The sequence below is a fragment of the Lynx canadensis genome, chromosome A2 (genome assembly GCF_007474595.2).
Source record: "Lynx canadensis isolate LIC74 chromosome A2, mLynCan4.pri.v2, whole genome shotgun sequence".
Lineage (NCBI taxonomy): Eukaryota > Metazoa > Chordata > Mammalia > Carnivora > Felidae > Lynx > Lynx canadensis.
Window position 1 is genome coordinate 103,580,013 of NC_044304.2, and position 19,517 is coordinate 103,599,529.

The window sequence follows — 19,517 nt, forward strand, 5'->3', positions numbered from 1 at the left end:
TACGCCAGCGCAGCAAAAACAAAATGGCCACGAGCTCAGACCCAAGTACAATTTCTGATAAACTTGAAAATCTTCACAATAAAGACTGCCATGGTAAAAATCATTAACAACTGCATATACTTTGACATCTGTCAGTAACAGAAATCCAGATGTTTCCACTTTGCCAAAGCCAAAGACACTTGAATACTCTTCCCAATCTACCTTTGCATAATATTCACTTTCAGTTGTTAAATATGCTCTAGTGAAGTTACCAAGGGCCTATACAAAAAGTAAAAAGTGTTTGAACAGTTTAAGGTCTTCTTTTCAAATTATAAACAGATGGAAACTCAAGAAATTCCTTAAATTCTAAGTTTATTTCCTATACCCTAGTTATAAAGTTGAAAGCAAATTTTCAGCATTAAAAAGTGACACATACCAAGTTTCACATATTTATTAGTCAGTGTAAACCCCAACACAATACATCAACATGACTTCGTGCATTCGGAGGGGAAATATTTCCTGGATAAGTGGAAAATTGTGCGGATGGCTTCTGGAAGACCTTCATTCTAAGCAGCTTTATAGTGAAACATTTCATTTAGAAGTCTGGACCTTCTTTCTTCAGTTTGCTGTAATCTACATTCACTGAGTAGAACTTGGAAAAGAAAAAAGATATTTTAGATAATCTATCAAATACACAGAGATGGTACAGAAGTTTTAGAATTATTTTTATTCAGCTTTCTATAGTAACAATTACAGACATGAATTTTTATTACAGATATTTAACAATATAAAAGTCATCCAAAGAAAGACACTGAAATTCCAGTCCTTTAAGGATTTTGGTAAGGTAAAAATATTCAATCTACCTCAAAAGAACAGTGTTAGTATGTTCCCTTAATTTCTTAAGCCAGATTGCACCAAAATCTGACCATTTGACCACTTCTGGCACGAAAGTTCTTAAATAATACTGTATTTTTGTTTCAAAACCATATTGTACTTAAATAATACATATTTGGAAGCCCGTAATTTCCAAAAATTTCCTTATATTCAACTGAAATTAATTTTAGAAATAAATCTATGATTGCTTTAGGAAAAAACTGCCTCTCCAATAACTTTTTTTTAAATGATTTGTATTTAAACATCTCTAGAGTGTCTATTGAGAAAACATTAGGATATAAACATAAGCTCAAATAAGGCTATAATCTTGGGTTTACTCATTCCTGTGCTAGAGAACAGTGACAAGGTTGTGTTACAATTACTTGGAGACCACATTATTTAACTCCAAAAGAACTAAAAATGCAGAATCACCAACACTTTCTTCAGGGTTTTTAAGCAGCTCATAAATTTGTATCTATTATTTCTTCAAACCCTTTTCTTTATTTTTCCAAACATACCCTAACTTCTTGATTTCTAACTGAAAAATTCTTATTTTACTTAAGCTTTTTAAAAAAGAAAAACTCTCAGGTTGTAAAGCTTATCCTTGAGATATACACAAAGTTGTATAGACAGCTAAGTGCAAATAACCCAGAGCAATGATCTTTGTTCTGACAGTATTCCTATGAAGTAACTGAATCTAAAGGAGATTTTTTTTAAAAGAAACTAATTGTGTGCTATCCTTAACATTGTTCACAAAATTAGAAAGAATACTACAAAAGAACTACAAGCTATACATAAAGAAAATAAACACTGATTGGGTTCTTCTAATGGATGCCAGACACCGGGCACAATGCTTTATGTTTATTTTAACTATCACGACCTTACTCATTCTTACTTTACGAAAGACGCAATTGAAGATCAAGTTATAGGACTCCCCAGTGAATGAGAAGCAGGATCAAACCCCTATACTCATGCAATGTGGAAAGGTCATAATATCTTTGCCAATTTTCTCAAAACTAGTAGGCTTCTGATGTATTTGCTTCTTTTTGCTTCCATGTGTCAGCATCAAAATTCTCTGTTGAAGTAACGAGTTAATTTTCAAAACTGTTTTAGTTGTCAGCTTCCATGTCCCCATTCCTTTTCTCCATTTAATGGTGGCTACCTTGAAGGTCTCTGGAACAGTAACTGGGAAGGCACAACATATTCTGATCATGGCTTGGGGCATTTAATCAAGTGAGAAGTGTTGCTGGGTCTTTAATGATTAAATCCTATTTTAGTCCTCGTGTTTGTCTACATTTGGCTAGATTTGCAAAGGAGCAACAAATAACCCCCAAAACTTAGTGGTTTACAACAACAAAGGTTTACGTTTCACTCGCATTATATGCCATCTGTAAGCTGACTGCTTCATGTTCTCTTCACTGCAATTCTGGGCTGTATGAATAACTCTTACATGTCCATTTTGGTCTCAGGTCAGATGACAAAGAACAATGGGGGAACCACACACTGGTTCAGAGATGGGAGATATCATGTCCCCTCACTGATGATTTTCTAGTCATGAGGCTAAACCTGATGTTAATAGGCAAAAAAAAAAAAAAAAAAAAAAAAACCCACAAAAAAACCCCAAACCCCAATTTTCTTAGGTGAGTAGTGAATGATAAAGAAAATAATCTAGTTTACTTCACTGTTTGCGTTTAGAAGCAGTAGCAGGCTTCATTCACTCTGGGCTTATTTTCTGGACTTTGTTCCCTTTTATTTCTGCTTGCAAATTGCCCAATTCTTCTACAAGTTCATCTCTTGGCAAATACAACCAGTCTACTAACATCCTATTTTCCAAAATATTTTTCTATAACAAACTTCTTTAGACACAGTCTACCTTCCAAGTTACAGCAGGTTATACTTTATCAGATATTTTGCCATTACATAATGATTCATCTTTCCAGACTTGAAATAAGTGTCATGGCTACTCAGCCCATTCATGCCAAACAAATTAGATTTTTGTTGCAGCAACATTCCATTTCCAACTCACATGTCCTTATACTGACATGTGTTATCATGTTCCAGGGCACTGGTAATTTGCCTTCATTATCATAATCACTTGAAGAGCTTTTTGAACTACACCTACCCAGAGACTCTAATACACAATTTGGTAGAAGGACCAAGGAAGGTGCATGTGGTGAATTATACACTTTAAATAGTTAAGTTGTATGGAATGTGAATTATACCCTAATAAAGCTGCCCTTGGTTTTAACATTTCCAGAGTTAGTCTTTGTATGCAAAATTTTGACACATAAGGAAGGTTATATTTAGAGAATAAATGGTCTCAGATTTGTGGCAACACAGATGGACCTTAAGAGCATTATACTAAGTACGATAAGTCACCAGGGAAAGATAAATAAGGCATGATATCATTTACGTGTGGACTCTAAAAAAGCTACACATGTAAAAGTAGTAGAATGGTGGTTACCAGGAGCCAGGGATGGGGGAATTGGGAGAGGTTGCTTAAGAGTACAAACTTGCAACTAGTAAATAAATCCTAGAGATCGAATACACAACACAGGAATTATAGTCAACAATATTGCATTATAAACTTCAAAGCTGCTAAGAGACTAGGTCTTAATTGTTCTACACACACACACACACACACACACACACAATAGTAACTATGTGACATGATAAAAGTAGTAGCTAATGCTACTATAGTAATCATATTGCAATATAAAATTTATCAAACCAACACCTTGTATACTTTAAGCTTACATAATTTTATATGCCAATATCTCAACAGAATAAATAAAGTCTCAGTCAATGAACTCATTCTGTGAAAGAGTAGTTCCACAAATTACTTTTCGGAAAGACGTTAAAAAGTTTAGTTAGAAGATTCATGGTAAAATTTAAGTTTCAACCAATTTCATTTCTTCCTAATTACCCTCACCTGAAATATTTCAACCATACCAACAAGAAAAAACAGCCAACCAAACCATCCACTGGAATAGTGCTACTCAAAGTGTGGTCCATGGACCAGCAGCATCAGCATCACCTGAAACCTTGTTAGAAATGCAAATTCTTAGTCTCCACAACAGACCAACTAAATAAGAATCTCTGGGCGTGGAGCTGAATATGTGTTTTAACCACCTCTCCAGTTGAGGCCCATGTACATTGAAGTTTGAAAACACTGCACTAGACTATTTAAGATCTAAGAAAACGGTATGTGATAGCTCTATCACCTCTTTTGCCCATAAAATCAGTAGAATGAAAACATTATCTTAACTTCACATCCAGAGTCTAAGGTCTGTGAATAAAAAAATCCTTAAAAAAAAATTTCTGCTAGGGAAATATGCCATTTTAATTTCACAAAACAATCTAGCACTTCCTCAAAGTTCATTATAATGGAATTTTACATGTATATCCAATTTCAAAAAACACTACTACATGAGAAAACGTATTAAAATATACTTCCTAGCAATTCTGAAACAATTTTATAGCTTACCTTGTATTGATCATTGGGACCCAATTTGTTCCAGGGTTCTGGGTTATTCTTCCTATCCCAACTAAAAGAAACAAACATTATTAACTACTATAGTAATAAAACACTATTTAAAATAGTTTTCTACTTCCTAAGGAGCTAATATTTTGAATAGATCTCATTTTCTATTAGATTGAGTATGATGTTTTCAGTAGAGTTGAAACAGAGATCTATTTAGCAATCCTATGTAGTTAATTAGAAAAAAGAGTTGAACAGAGAGCCTCCTGGGCAGTGTATTTGTCCCTATCCCTCTCACAGGAAACTTTAAACTTTGTTTTTGGGATGCCTAGGTGGCTCAGTCTGTTAAGCGCTGACTTCAGCTCAGGTCATGATCTCGTGGTTTGTAGGTTCAAGCACGGCATCCAGCTTTGTGCTGACAGCTCAGAGCCTGGAACCTGCTTCTCATTCTGCCTCTCTCTCTCTCTCTGCTCCCTCTTCTGCTCATTCTCTCTCAAAAATAAATAAAAACATTAAAAACTGTAAAGAAAATTCATTTGGCTTTCCCTAAGTGATATATAGAAAAGTACAGAATAACAATACATCAATCTTTTTGTTGCATGTTGGTTCTTTAACTTCAAAAGGAAACATTCCTTATTGAGAAAAAGCAGACAAAAAACATTTACATGCATCAGCAACTCTGATTAAGTATTTTATAAAAATAGTTATCTCAATTCTCACAAGAATTCTCCAAATAATTAGCAGTTTACTCTACGGATGACAAAAATGAGACTCAAAGACATTTAGACAATTTTATGACCCAGGAAAAGAAAATGACAACAGAATTTGAACTTCCTATAGAAGCCTATAAAACAGGCTCTTTCTACTACTTGATTTTGCCTCCCTAAAGACTGTGGCTCCCAAACCAGCTTAATAAACCATCAAAGTTCCACTAAACGTTTTTAAGCACTTACCTGACATCTGGATTGAACAATGCCAGGCGCAAGACATATAGTGCTGCTCCAGTACCTCCCGCTCCAATAAATATGAAGAGGGGGATCAACTAGAACCAAACACAAAATAGGCAAGAATTAATGGCCAGCTTCAAATACCTAGATACTGATAAAAGAAAGACTAGAGTTAATTCCTACACAATGATTCTCAGGTCTCAAAATGGTATTTTTCTACCTTGTTTTAAAATTTTAATAAAGGTAGACCTTAAATTGAGGTACGATTTCTTTTAACTGTGTTCAAAAGAAAGAAATGTAATTTCCAAAAGACGTGAAGAGGGTTCTGGTTTAATGTGGAAAAAAATTAGATTCAAATTTTTAAATTTCCAGGAACATATGTCAAGTCTTCTCCACCTCTCTTAATATTTATACACGTTCTCATTCAATTTCCCAGCTTCCTTTATCTCGAGGCTTGTAAAACAACTTCTTGGCCTGCCTTGATATAGGGGTTATGAAAAACATAAGTTCTGTGAAATAAATAGACCAAATATAAACATACCTATGACAAACATCGGTTACAGGCATAAATTTCTGAAGACATATTACCACCATGCTTAATTCGTAGTTAGGTAATGGGTTTAAGATAAAGACTGAGTAACTGGGTTTTAGGACCAAAGCACGTTGATGTGCTGCGGAAAAAATTACACAAAAAAGAACAACTCTGATTCACCTCTGCGCTACCAAGCTCCCCCAAAATCTCAAGACGTCAAGCAAACCGAGAAGTCCAAGATTACAGACATTTGTATTTGCTACAAGGCCTGGTGGTGCAGTGCCGTAAGAGGTCTTTAAGAGACAGCATAACAAACAGGAAACCTGACCTGCTGATCTCTAACCCACACGACGCACCACTACCCCGGGGTCGGACCAACTTACAAGAAGGTGCAACCACCCGACTGTTCCAACATTCACTGGCTTATTTTCCTCCAAGGTATCCCTCACCTTCCGCCTGCCAGCCCAAACCCCTCAATGCATGGCGTGGAAGGTCAGAACTCAAGGGCTTGGGACAACTAAGAGAATATCACAAGTGAGCCAAGGTCCAGACCCGAAGAACGGTTAATAATTGTGAATGAGGAAGTCCCCAGGTAACCGAGGCAGTCGCAGCTGGACACAGAATGGACAAGTAAAAACACTGCAAAACGGGTCACGAACTTACGCTCGGATGCTTCTTGGCCTGACCGAAGATCTGGCGTAACATGGCTGCAGCAGAGGCCTCGGCTCGGGGAGAAGAAAAGATCAAAACTGCAAGGCCCGGCACTAAGCAGTCCCTACACCAAGCATGAACGGACGTCCAAAGTCACCCAGAACCTCCTACCTAAGGACCCCTGGCTCGGAGGACAGCTTGCGGCAAGAGCGCCCGGATGCAGCTGTCCTTAACAGTGCCTGCTTTGATCCAGCACCTCAAGCATCCGCACTGACCTGGAAAGACCCTTAGCGTTCCAGTCCCAAGCGCAACAGTCTCGTTCCTGTCGTATATATGCTTCTAGCCGGTAAAATTTTGCGTCGAAACTAGAACACTTTGATTGACTAAACAGGCACTTTCTCGGGAAAACACTCGTTGAGACATGGGGTGGGCGGAGTCTTCTTGGGTCCGCGCGTTGAGGCCCTTGGGGCGCGCGTGCTTGGCGCGCGCCTGCGAGTCCTGACGGGCGCAGAGGGAGCTGAGCGGCGCCTGTGGCTGCTGGGTGTCAGGCGCTGGGAGGGCAGGTCGAGTCTCTTGCTGCTAAGGTCAGCGACTGCGGTTTAAAAAGACTGCAGCTGCTTCCTGTCTTAGATTGTCGCTTACGGGCAGAAGTTAAGAGCTAGTAAATGGCTTAAAGATGGCAATAGTCCTGTCAACGTAATCTCTAGATCCTCAGGTCCTGGCCCTCGATTTAATGTTAGGTGCCATGCCACTGTACATTCTCCCTAGACCCGAAATTAAATTTTTAAAAAAAAATTTTTTTAACGTTTATTTAACGTTAGACAGAGCATGAACGGGGGAGGGTCAGAGAGAGAGGGAGACACAGAATTTGAGACAGGCTCCAGGCTCTGAGCTGTCAGCACAGAGCCTGATGCAGGGCTTGAACTCACGGACCGCGAAATCATGACCTGAGCCGAAGTCGGATGCTTAACCGACTGAGCCACCCAGGCGCCCCCCGAAATTAATTTTTAAAATGTTTTCAGTGGTCATGTTCCTACACATAGTTTTTCCAGTACTCTAACACAATTTTCATTTATCTGTTGTGTGTGTTCCTTTTTGGGTTTTGGGTTTTTTTACATCTGAAAGTCAGGGGTCTCTGGGGACAGTGTGAACCCTTTCCGATATCCTGCGTAGTTTAAAGAATCATATCACAAGTGTTTGGGACTGGGAAGAAAGACTAGGAAAGGGCTTCTCTGAAAAAGCAACGTCAGGCTTAAAGAGAAGCAAACACGTGAAAACGGATAATGCCGCTGTACAAAATAGTGATAAGTGTGACAGCCTGAAACTTGAAATACTCTGAGGAAGTGTAGGAGGTGTGGCGTGGTAGGAACTTGAAGAGGGAGAGCAAGGTGGGAATCAGATCTGCTGCACCAGTACATTAAGGGTTTTATGCTGAGACCATTAGGAAGTTATGCAAAAAAAAAAAAAAAAAAAAGTTGCTTTAGTTTTCAATGATTGCTTTGTCTATGAAGAATGGATTAGAGGAGATAGCATGAAAGGGGAGGGACTGGTCCAAGGCCACTGTAGTAGTCCTTGTGAGATAATAGTAGCTTTGACCCGTGTGGGAAATATGATGAAGAAAGGATTCTAGAGATATTTAAGAGGTAGCACCAACAGAACTTGGTGATTGGTTGAATATGGGGAAATGAGGAGAAGCAGCTCAGGATAATTTCAGAAGTTCAGTTTTGACCAGCTGTTTGGATGTTGATGCCAGTTATTGAGAAACAATAGAGAATGATGGATAAGTATTTATGTAAAATACAAGTAGATTTCTGTAGGGCAGAAAAGTGATCTAGACTACACAAATATATTTAGGGCTCAGTTTATTCATAGGAAATGACACCATATGACTGAATGAGATTGCTTAGGGAGCGAAGTAGCAGGTAACAAAGGGGACAAAGGACATGGAGCTGAGGAATTCCAACATGCAATGTTAGGTAGAGGAAATAAGGCCAACAAGGTGGAAAAGAAAAAAGATAAATTGTGATTAAGATGATAGGTTATGAAGCTTAGGAAGACTGGTGTTTCGTCCATTCATTCAGTAAATCTTATAATAAGTACCTACTCAGCACCAGGCAGTTTTCTAATCTGGGAGAAAGCACTGAATGAGAACGTTGTTTTGTCCTAAAGGAGATTACATGGAAGTTGGAAAGAAAAACCATAAACAATTAAGATAATTTTAGATAGTGATAAACCAATAAAATATAGTAATAAGAGGGGCACTTACATGGTTCAGTTGGTTGAGCATCTAACTCTCGATCCCAGCTCAGGTCTTGATCCTAGGGTCATGAATTCAAGCCCCACGTTGCATGGAGCCTACTTAAGTATATATATATTATATAATATATACATATTAATATATACACATATATGTATATATTATATAATATATGTTGTATAAAATATTAAGTGTATATAATACTAAGTATGAATTCATATTAAGTATGTATATAAAAAGTATGAATTCATATTAAGTGTTAATTCAAGCCCCATGTTACATGGAGCCTACTTATATATATATATATGTTTATTTATTATATAAATACTAAATTATATAAGATATTAAGTATATATAATATTAAGTATGAATTCATATTAAGTATGAATTCAAACCCCATGTTGCATGGAGCCTACTTAAATATATATATAATATAAATATTAAATTATATAAAAAGTATATTTATACTTAAATATATATTATAGTATTTTACTTATATTTTAAAATATAAGATAAGGGAGAAAGACATGCAGGACTGGAGGAAAGAATGTTACTTTAGTGAGAAAAGACAAGGAAGGTCCCTCGGAAGAGGTAAAATCTGAGCTGAAACTTAAATAAGGAGGTAACCTGGTGATGATATGGGTGAAGAATGTTCCAATTGTCAAAGGCAATGGTTTTGAGATTAAAAAACAAAACCCAAGGCCATTGTGGCTGATCCATATAAAAGGAGAAAAGAAAATGAGATGAGAGAGGTTGTAAAGGACTCTCACATTGACTTTATAGACTGTGGTGAGGAATGTGGCTATATTTTTAAAAATCGGCACAAAAATCATGGAAAATATTTAAAAGTAAACACAGAAACCTAGCAGCAATAAGTGTAGGTGGGCTTTCAGCAAAGAATTGGAAGGAGGAAAATCTCTTCTTGCAATATTTTATTTTTAATGATAAGTGATAATAGGTAAATAGGTATACATGAATACCACTGTTAATAAGAAAGTAAAATCTTGTGACTCACTTTTTTGTCATTAATCCAGTTTTAGAGGTAACAAAAATATAGGTAGACAAGTGATGCCTTTGGAAATGTTAACAAAGCAAGGTTGCAAATTATAAATTTCATTAAATATTAACCAGAATGTCAAATTATAAAAGTTTGAATTATGCATATTAAAGTTAGAGGAAAGAGTCTATGGCCTATATTTTAATCAGGGATTGGAAGAATAGAAGAGACAATCAAGGAAAAGAATCCATAGTGGAGGATACATATTATAAAAATACATTTTAGCTTTAGAAGTAGTTTTGGTATGTGTGGTAGATTTTATTCTATACAAATACCTGTTGCCTCTCCCTGGAAGAGGTATCACTCACTTGCCTCAGTGTCACGCTTGATAGGATGACTTCCTTTATTAGCAAATGGAATGCATAACATGTAAGCTGTGTCATGCACAAGCAGAAGCTTTAAGAGCCGAAATCTGCCATGTTCTTTCTTTTCTCTCTGCCACAAGATCTACAGTGTTCTAGATAGAAGCTCAGGTGTCAGGGTGAAAATTACTTGGAGCAGATCGCTTCTCGGCCTTTTGGCTAAGATCAAGTGAAAATTACTTGGAGCAGAGACATTGCTGACATAAAATGAACATATATTGAGAATAAGAAATAAGACTTTGTGGCTGCAAGTCACTAGATTTGAGAGTAGTTTTTTTACTGCAGCCTGACTTAACCTACTCTAATAAAGAATTTGGCACTGAAAATGAGGTGGCACTGAAAATGAGTATATATATATATATATATATATATATATATATATATATATATAGTATATACTATACTATATATAGTAATATAATAAAAATCCTAAAATATGTGGCATTGGATTCAGGTGACAGCAACAGGTAACAAGGTAACTGTTACCAGAGACTGGAAGTATGGCAATTTAAGTTATACAGTGCTAGAACATTTGATGAAATTGTTCTCAATTGGAAGGCAGTTAATGACCCTCATAAACTCCGATTTCAGTGAAATGGCAGGCAAAAGATATGTTAGCCACATGTGCCAGGTACTATTGGCAACAGTTTACAAGCAAGTACAATAAAGAGATGGGCTCAGAAAATAATCGGTGGGTTTGCAAGCTGCAGTGACAGGGAATGGAGCATCTAGAAATCCAGAGACTTGTAGAGGTAGAGGATATAGCTGATATTATCTCTACCTGTATAAGAGACTGATGTTTAGCCAAAAAGATCAATTAAAATCTCAAGATAATGACCCAATCAGGAGTATAGCCATCACACCCTTATTAAAACATCTCAATAAATTAAGGTGTCTCAGTATATCCTCTCAACTGAACAATTTGAAGGTCTGGACAGAGATAAGGGTGTAGCTCTCTCACTAAAGTCTGACAGGATCAAGGTGACTGAAATTAAGTCTAGAAAAAGAAGGAGGTATGACTAAAAAGAATTGTGAGTATGGGCATTAGTGGATGGAGTTGGTTGGAATCAAATAAAAGTAGTCTAAATAATGCTAAAAGAACCATCACCTGTAGATTAAAGACTCTGACTTTGTTTGATTTAGTTTTGTGAATAATTTTAAAATACAAAAAAGTATAAATACTAGTTATCTAAATTAAATGTAAGTTATACTGTGAATAGCTCTAAAAAAGTCTAAGCAGTATATCAATAACACCCTCCAAAAAATTATTTTTCTTGCATAGTTTCTCTGAAAATTCGAGCCTAGAAAATTCTGGAAGGTATAGTGATTGTGTGTTGTTATTAATGTGTGACAGTAAAGAAATAGCTTCTTTAGAGAGGAATAATTTGGTAAGTGAGCCGTGGAATATGATTATATTAATGCAAATTGAAGGCAGAATCTTATATTTTTTTACTCTGCTTGCATTTAGGCATTTAATTATTTTTCTACCAGATAAGTTGACAACTGTGGTTGTTTTTCTGATAACGCAAATACAAATTACACCTTCTCTTGTTAATGGAGATTTTGTAGCTATCCTTAATCTAAAAATAAATATGTTCTTCCACTAGTATTATGGTTACTTAGCATAAGCTGTATTTAATTATAAAATTTCTATTAGAAAAATGAAAACATTTTGGTTTATGAAAGTTTACTTCCACTGTTATGAATCTCATAGCTTCACATACTGTCATTAGTTTAAATTAAATACCTGAAGAACTTTATGTACAAAATTCAATGAATACTAAAAAGTAAAGAAACTCGAACAGTTTAAAACTGGTATGTATTTTTACTGAAACCTTATGGTTAAATAATATTTTAGGAAAACTGCATATTTAAAATTTTTGGAAAATTATACCATACACCTAGATCTTCACACTAGAAATTATTTAGAATAGCTATGTTGTATTCTTCTGTGTTTTTATTTATTATCTCTCTGAAATTTCTATCTTCTCTATGAATCCATTTATTCATTCATTTTTTCAATGTTTATTTATCTTGAGAGAGAGAGCATGCGCATGCACAAGCAGGGGAGGGGCAGAGAGAGAGGGAGAGAAAGAATCCCAAGCAGGCTCTGCACACTCAGCACAAAGCCCCACGCAGGCTTCAAACCCATAAACTGTGAGATCGTGACCTGAGACAAAATAAACAGTCAATGCTTAACCTACTGAGCCACCCAGGGGCCCCACGATTTATTCATTTATTAAACATGTATTAAGTGCCCACTATGTATTGTTCCTCATGCTGAGTGGTTAGGATAAGAAGAACACTGCTGCCCTTCAGCATCTTCAAGTCTAGTGGAGCTAGGGGTATAATTATTACAAAGCTCTATGATATGTGCTATAATAGACACTGATAGATGACTTAGGTTACTGGGTATATAGTGTCCTAACCAAGATCAAGAATATACATTCATCTTTGGAAATGTTAAGTTTAGGATGCCTATGAAATATCCAACTAGAGATACTCTGAAGGCTGGCAGAAACATCTCTCTTCAGCTCAAGAGAGCAGTTTGGTCTAAAGGTAAACTTCAAAAGGAAAGGAGATATAAGTGAGTTATTAGGAACTGATGAGCTTGTCCATGAATAATGTGTATGAAGGAAAGTGTAACAAGAAAAAAGTGTCAATGCTAAAACCCTAGAGAATGTGAACAAAATCAGGACCAGGTCAGGAGAGAGGAGTCAGGACAGAAAAGCTAGATCAAGTCAGTCAGGGTTTAGCCAGAGAAACAGAACTTCTAGGAAATATACATATATAATAAGGAATTTATTATAAGCAATAAGACATCATACAGTGTCTTACTGTAGTCTGAAATCAACAGGGGAAGCAGGAGAGGAGGAACATGAAGTGTAGAAGCAAAGCTACATTAGAACCTGTGGGGATGGGAGGAACCCATGAGGACATAGTGACCCTGTTTCTAGAGCCCTTTGTCACAGGATTAGATATAAACCTAGTTCAAGAATATGGAAACTGAAGGAGGAATTTGACAAGAAAAGGAATAGTAAGAAAATGCCTAGGAGAATCTCATGCATTCCAGACATACTCCTCCTTGCTCTCATTAAGCTGACTTATCCCAATTAACCCTTGCTAATCAAAATCAACCACCCAAGCTACTAGAGTAATAGAGCTTTCTTCCCTTGAAATTATGACTTCTAGGTCAGTAAAACCACAGTTTCAGAGTAACTTGTTGCAGGTAAATTGCAGGTAAGTCATAATTTTACTAGTAGATAACTAGGGAAAATAGTAAGAAAACCATGCTGTATTATCTTTCACCACTGTGCTTTAAGATCAATTCAGAGTGGGACTAAAGTGTTAACAACTCACTACGTTGGAATGTTGATAGCATTTTATACAGAGCCATCTGTAAACTAGGCTCAAGTAGGCCTTAGTTAATTGGTCATAGAGAATGCTACATACCATAGGTTCAGGTTGAGAGGGGAGTATAGAACATGGATATGCAATTTACATATTCAGGACCTGCTCAAATCCATCTGGTGGTGGTTTCCATTTGATGATGAAATGCTACTGTGCGTATTCAATCTGATAGCTTTGTTGATCAGTTAAGACCCAGTTCATGATGGATAACTGAGGTAGCATGGTAATTTGCTTCAAGCACCAACAGATCTGCTAAGTTATCCATCTTAGTTGAAGAACAATTTGTGAGGCAGCCCAGACCTGTTGCAGGACCCTGCCCAAAACTAGCAACTTTTCAAGTTGCTCAGTAAATGGATCAGAGTAGCACACAGATGAGGTAAATGTTGACTCCAGGATCCAAAGAGGCACACATAGTAGAAATCATCTTTGTGATAAAAGGAACCAAATGCAGTAATCCGTTCTTCTCTTTGAAAGAGCTATCTCAGGGCACCTGGGTGGCTCAGTCGGTTAAGCATCCAACTTCGGCTCAGGTCATGACCTCATGTTTGTGAGTTCAAGCCCCACATTGGGCTCTGTGCTGACAGCTCAGGGTCTGGAGCCTGCTTCAGATTCTGTATCTCCCTCTCTCTCTGCCCCTCCTCCGTTCATGCTCTATCTCTGTCTCAAAAATAAATAAATGTTAAAAAAAAATACAATAAACATTAAAAAAAGGCTATTTTGACATGTCCCAGACCCAGACTACTGGAACCCTAGAAATTTTACTAAGGTGGCAGAAACCTGATTTTTGGTCAGATTCACTTCCCAACATATCTGGCATATAATTATTTTACCTATGTCCTAACTAGTTACTTCTTTCTTAGCCCAATCAGCATGATACCATCCATGTAATTGCCCAACATAAATTTCTGTGGAAAAAAGAGATGATCAAGTACCTGTAATAGGGCTGCAGAGTTGATGTATCCATAAGGTAAGACAGTCAAGGTGTGTTACTCATCTACAGAAAGCAAACTACTTTTGTTGGTCTTTAATAACATCTATAAATATACAAGCATTCACTAGTCCAAAGTTAAGGTGCCAACAGATTTGGTCCGTAGTGAGAATGCTTTTCCCGGCTTGCAGATGGAGGCCATCCTCACTTGGCAGAGAGAGTGAGCAAGCTCTGGCCTCTTTTTTTTTTTTTTTTTTTTATTTTTTTTTATTTTTTTTTTATTTTTATTTTTTATTTTTATTTATTTTTTTTTTATGAAATTTATTGACAAATTGGTTTCCATACAACACCCAGTGCTCATCCCAAAAGGTGCCCTCCTCAATACCCATCACCCACCCTCCCCTCCCTCCCACCCCCCATCAACCCTCAGTTTGTTCTCAGTTTTTAACAGTCTCTTATGCTTTGGCTCTCTCCCACTCTAACCTCTTTTTTTTTTTTTTCCTTCCCCTCCCCCATGGGTTCCTGTTAAGTTTCTCAGGATCCACATAAGAGTGAAACCATATGGTATCTGTCTTTCTCTGTATGGCTTATTTCACTTAGCATCACACTCTCCAGTTCCATCCACGTTGCTACAAAGGGCTATATTTCATTTTTTCTCATTGCCACATAGTACTCCATCGTGTATATATACCACAATTTCTTTATCCATTCATCAGTTGATGGACATTTAGGCTCTTTCCATAATTTGGCTATTGTTGAGAGTGCTGCTATGAACATTGGGGTACAAGTGCCCCTATGCATCAGTACTCCTGTATCCCTTGGATAAATTCCTAGCAGTGCTATTGCTGGGTCATAGGGTAGGTCTATTTTTAATTTTCTGAGGAACCTCCACACTGCTTTCCAGAGCGGCTGCACCAATTTGCATTCCCACCAACAGTGCAAGAGGGTTCCCGTTTCTCCACATCCTCTCCAGCATCTATAGTCTCCTGATTTGTTCATTTTGGCCACTCTGACTGGCGTGAGGTGATACCTGAGTGTGGTTTTGATTTGTATTTCCCTGATAAGGAGCGACGCTGAACATCTTTTCATGTGCCTGTTTGGCCTCTCTTTTTCTTATAAGGACACTAATCCTGTCATTGGGGCTCCACCCTCATGATCTCATCTAAACCTAATTACCTCTCAAAGCCCCCATCTCCAAATACTATCACATCGGAGGGTAGGGCTTCAACATATAAACTGGGGGGAGCATACAAACATTCAGTCCATAACAGCTAGCAAACCTTCAAGGTGTAGATAATTTCTATGCTATTAAATTTGAACCATAACTTTGGAAAAGGAACCTTCCAAATTCACATTTCAAATCAAGCATTAACCTCATAATAAAACTTAATAAGAATAATCCATCCATGTTTTCTTTAATCCCAGCCAGTCTAATTACAACAGTTTTATCCAAGAACTATAAGATCTCTCAAAATGTGGGGCTCTAGTGAAATATTATGAGTTAAAATTACTTAATTTAGAAACTGTTCATAGACTTTCACTTCCAAGATTGGCAGACTAGGTTATTCAGACAATCCAGACTATCTTTTTTCTTTTCAAAGACATTAGTGTGGAGCATTGAATAAAGTCCACTGAAAATTCATGAATACCTGAAACCTCAGAATATGAACTTATTTGGACTTAGGGTCATTGCAGAGTAATTAGTTAAGGTCAGACTTGATTAGGATAGGCCCTAAATCCAATGACTAATTTTTTTTTAAGAAAAGAAGGGAAGACACAGACACACAAAGAAGTCCATGTGAAGACAGAGACAGAGATTGGAGTTATGCTACCGCAAGCCCAGGAACACCAGGAGCCACTAGGAACTGGGAGAGGCAGGGAAAGAATCTCTCCTAGAGTTTTGGGAGGAAGTGTGCCCCTGTCAACCTCGTGATTTCAGATTTCTGACCCCCAGAACAGTGAGAAAATAAATTCCTACTGTTTTAAGCCACTAATTTTAATTATTTTTATGGTAAACTTTGAAAACTAAGACAGATTTTGGTACCAGAAGTGAGTTGCCTCTGTAACAAATACCTAAAAAAAGAAGAAATGCCTTTGGAATTGGGTATGGGTAGAGGCTAAAAGAATTTTGAAGTGCATGATAGAAAAATCCTAGATTACCTTGAAGACACAGTTGACAGAAGTATGGACATCAAAGGCAATTCTGATGAGGGTTCAAATGGAAGTGAGGAGCATGGTAGAGAAGGCTTCTGTCATCTTAGAGAATACAAACAGAATATTGGTAGAAATATGTATATTAAAGGTGTTTCTGGTAACAGAGAAATGAGGAACATGTTATTGGACATTGGAGGAAAGATGATCCTTGTTGGATATAAAGTAGAACTTGTCAATGATGAATTTGGATATTTAGCTGAGGAGATTGCCAAGTAAAGTGTTGAAGGTACAGCCTTGTTTGTCCTAGATACTTATAGTAAAACACAAGAGGAAAAGAATAAAGAAGAACTGTTAAGCAAAATGGAGATAGTGCAAGACATAGACTCCATAGAGAGCATCCAAGATCCATGAAATCGAAGTCCTAGAGATGACTAGGAGATTAGGGGGAAAAAACTGGAGGTATAATAACAAAGACTGTTTCAAATCTTATATAAGATATCAAACTAAAGAGTCAAGACTCTCTTTAAGTACCATATAGAAGAAAAGAAAACCAGACCTAAATACATTGCTGATGAGAGTATAAATTGGTGCTACATTTTGAAAATCTGCTTGCCTTTTTGTACTAAAGTTGAATATTTGAATACTATGTGATACAGTAATTTCACTCTGAGATAACCCAACAGTGATGTGTGCTTATGTGCACCAAGAGACATAAACAAGAATGCATATAGAATAATTATTTAGAATAACCTTGAACTGGAAAGAGCAAAAATATTTATCAAGGGCAAATGAATAAGTAAATGTAGTACATTCAAGCATGTGCTTCCACACTGCAAATGAACTACAAATAGACACAACATAAATGATTCTCACACACCAAAAAAATATTAGTCAAAGAAACCAGAAATAAAACAAAACATACTGTGTGAGTCCATTTATGTAAAATGTAAAAACAGTATTAGACTCAGGATAATGACTAACTTTATAGGAACTGGCAGTATGAATTGAGGGGGCTCAAGAGAGACTTCTTTGGTCTTGGCATGGTGTTTAGAAAGCCGTTTGCTTCTTGATGATCCTTTGATCTTTATTTATTTTTCACTTTTCTCTGTTATATTTTCCATTAATTTTTTTTTAATGAATTGTATATATTTAGAAACAACAACGTTAGGGAATTTTCTTATGATTTTTTACTTAAAGATCTGATGGATTAAAAAAGAACAGAAGGTATTTATGCATTTTTGTTTGTTTGAAAGCTTCTCCACCTTTTGAGTTGATGACATGAAACCTGTCTCTAACTAACCTTATTTGTCTCTCTAACATCCAGTATTGTACATTTTATGATGTTGCTTCACTGATGCTGTCTTTGCCCATCTGCTCTGCTTTCTTGGGACTTGCCCCTTGTGAAACACAGCTCCTAAGACTGCCATTCATATGCACTGGAAAATAATTAAATACATTAGCTTGTCTAACAGAAATGTCTAATAAATAGCTATTATAGCAAATATTGAAGTACTCATCTCTCAATTTTATCTTCATACAGAACAAATACTGATAACATTTCATAGTATCATGTTAGTTTTTTTTTTAATAATTTATTGTCAAGTTAGCTAACATGCAATATAGTCTTGGCTTCAGGAGTAGAACCCAGTGATTCATCACTTACATATAACATCCAGTGCTCATACCTCCTCAATGCCCATCACTCATTTTCCCCATGGCCCCAAACCCCCACCCCCATCAACCCTCAGTTTGTTCGCTGTATTTAAAAGTCTCTTATGGTTTGCCTCCCTCTCTGTTTGTAACTTATTTTTCCTTCCCTTCCTCTATGGTCTTCTGTTAAGTTTCTCAAATCCCATATATGAGTGAAAACATATGATATCTGTCTTTCTCTGACTTATTTCACTTAGCATAGTACCCTCTTGTTCTATCCATGTTGTTGCAAATGGCAAGATTTGAATTCTTTGTCATTGCCAAATAGTATTCCAAGGCATATATATACCACGTATTCTTTATCTGTTCATCAGTTGATGGACATCAGGGCTCTTTCCATAATTTGGCTGTTGTTGATAGTGCTGCTATAAACACTGGGGTGCGTGTGCCCCTTTGAAACAGCACTCCTGTATCCTTTGGATAAATACCTAGTAGTGCACTTGCTGGGTCATAGAGTAGTTCTATTTTTAATTTTTTGAGGAACTTCCATACTGTTTTCCAGAGTGGCAATTCGCATTCCAACCAACAGTACAAGAGGGTTCCCAATTCCTCTGCATCCTCACCAATATCTTTTGTTTCCTGAGTTGTTAATTTTTTGCCATTCTGACAGGTGTGAGGTGGTATCTCATTGTGGTTTTGACTTGTATTTCCCTGGTGATGAGTGATGTTCAGCATCTTTTCTTTTTCTTTTCTTAAACATTTTTATTTATTTTTGAGAGACAGAGAATGAGCAGAGGAGAGGCAGAGAGAGAGGAAGACACATAATCTGAAGCAGGCTTCAGGCTCTGAGCTGTCAGCACAGAGCCCGATGCAGGGCTCGAACCCATCAACTGTGAGATCATGACCTGAGCTGAAGTTAGACGCTCGACCAACTGAGCCACGCAGGCGCCCCTTTCAGCATCTTTTCATGTGTCTGTTTGCCATCTGGATGTCTTTTTTCGAAAACTGTCTATTCATGTCTTCTGCCCATTTCTTCACTGGATTATTTGGTTTTTGGGTGTTGAGTTTGGTAAATTCTTTATAGATTGTTGATACTAACCTTTTATATGATATGTCATTTGCAAATATCTTCTCCCGTTTTGTTGGTTCCCTTTTAGTTTTGTTGATTGTTTCCTTTGCTGTGCAGAAGCTTTTTATCTTGATGGGGTCTCAATAGTTCATTTTTGCTTTTGTTT

At 36.9% G+C, this 19,517-nt stretch overlaps 1 protein-coding gene across 1 annotated transcript; it reads right to left on the reverse strand.

Moving 5' to 3' along the window:
- Positions 1-415: 415 nt before the first annotated feature.
- On the reverse strand, positions 416-6,640 carry NDUFA4 (NDUFA4 mitochondrial complex associated). Its single transcript, XM_030308018.1, has 4 exons — positions 6,476-6,640; positions 5,287-5,375; positions 4,340-4,400; positions 416-631 (listed from the first exon to the last, which is right to left on the reverse strand). Exons 1-4 carry the CDS (start codon positions 6,515-6,517, stop codon positions 575-577), a joined length of 249 nt encoding a protein of 82 aa, XP_030163878.1. The 5' UTR covers positions 6,518-6,640; the 3' UTR covers positions 416-574.
- Between the last annotated feature and the right edge of the window lie 12,877 nt (positions 6,641-19,517).

Bases quoted from the DNA above. Each gene is read 5' to 3' on its own strand.
- NDUFA4 (XM_030308018.1), bottom strand. From the start codon at position 6,517: ATGTTACGCCAGATCTTCGGTCAGGCCAAGAAGCATCCGAGC. The intron at 5,376-6,475 runs GTAAGTTCGTGA...GTTTGGTTCTAG, and splicing joins AGGCCAAGAAGCATCCGAGC to TTGATCCCCCTCTTCATATT. The intron at 4,401-5,286 runs GTAAGTGCTTAA...TGTTTCTTTTAG, and splicing joins TTGTTCAATCCAGATGTCAG to TTGGGATAGGAAGAATAACC.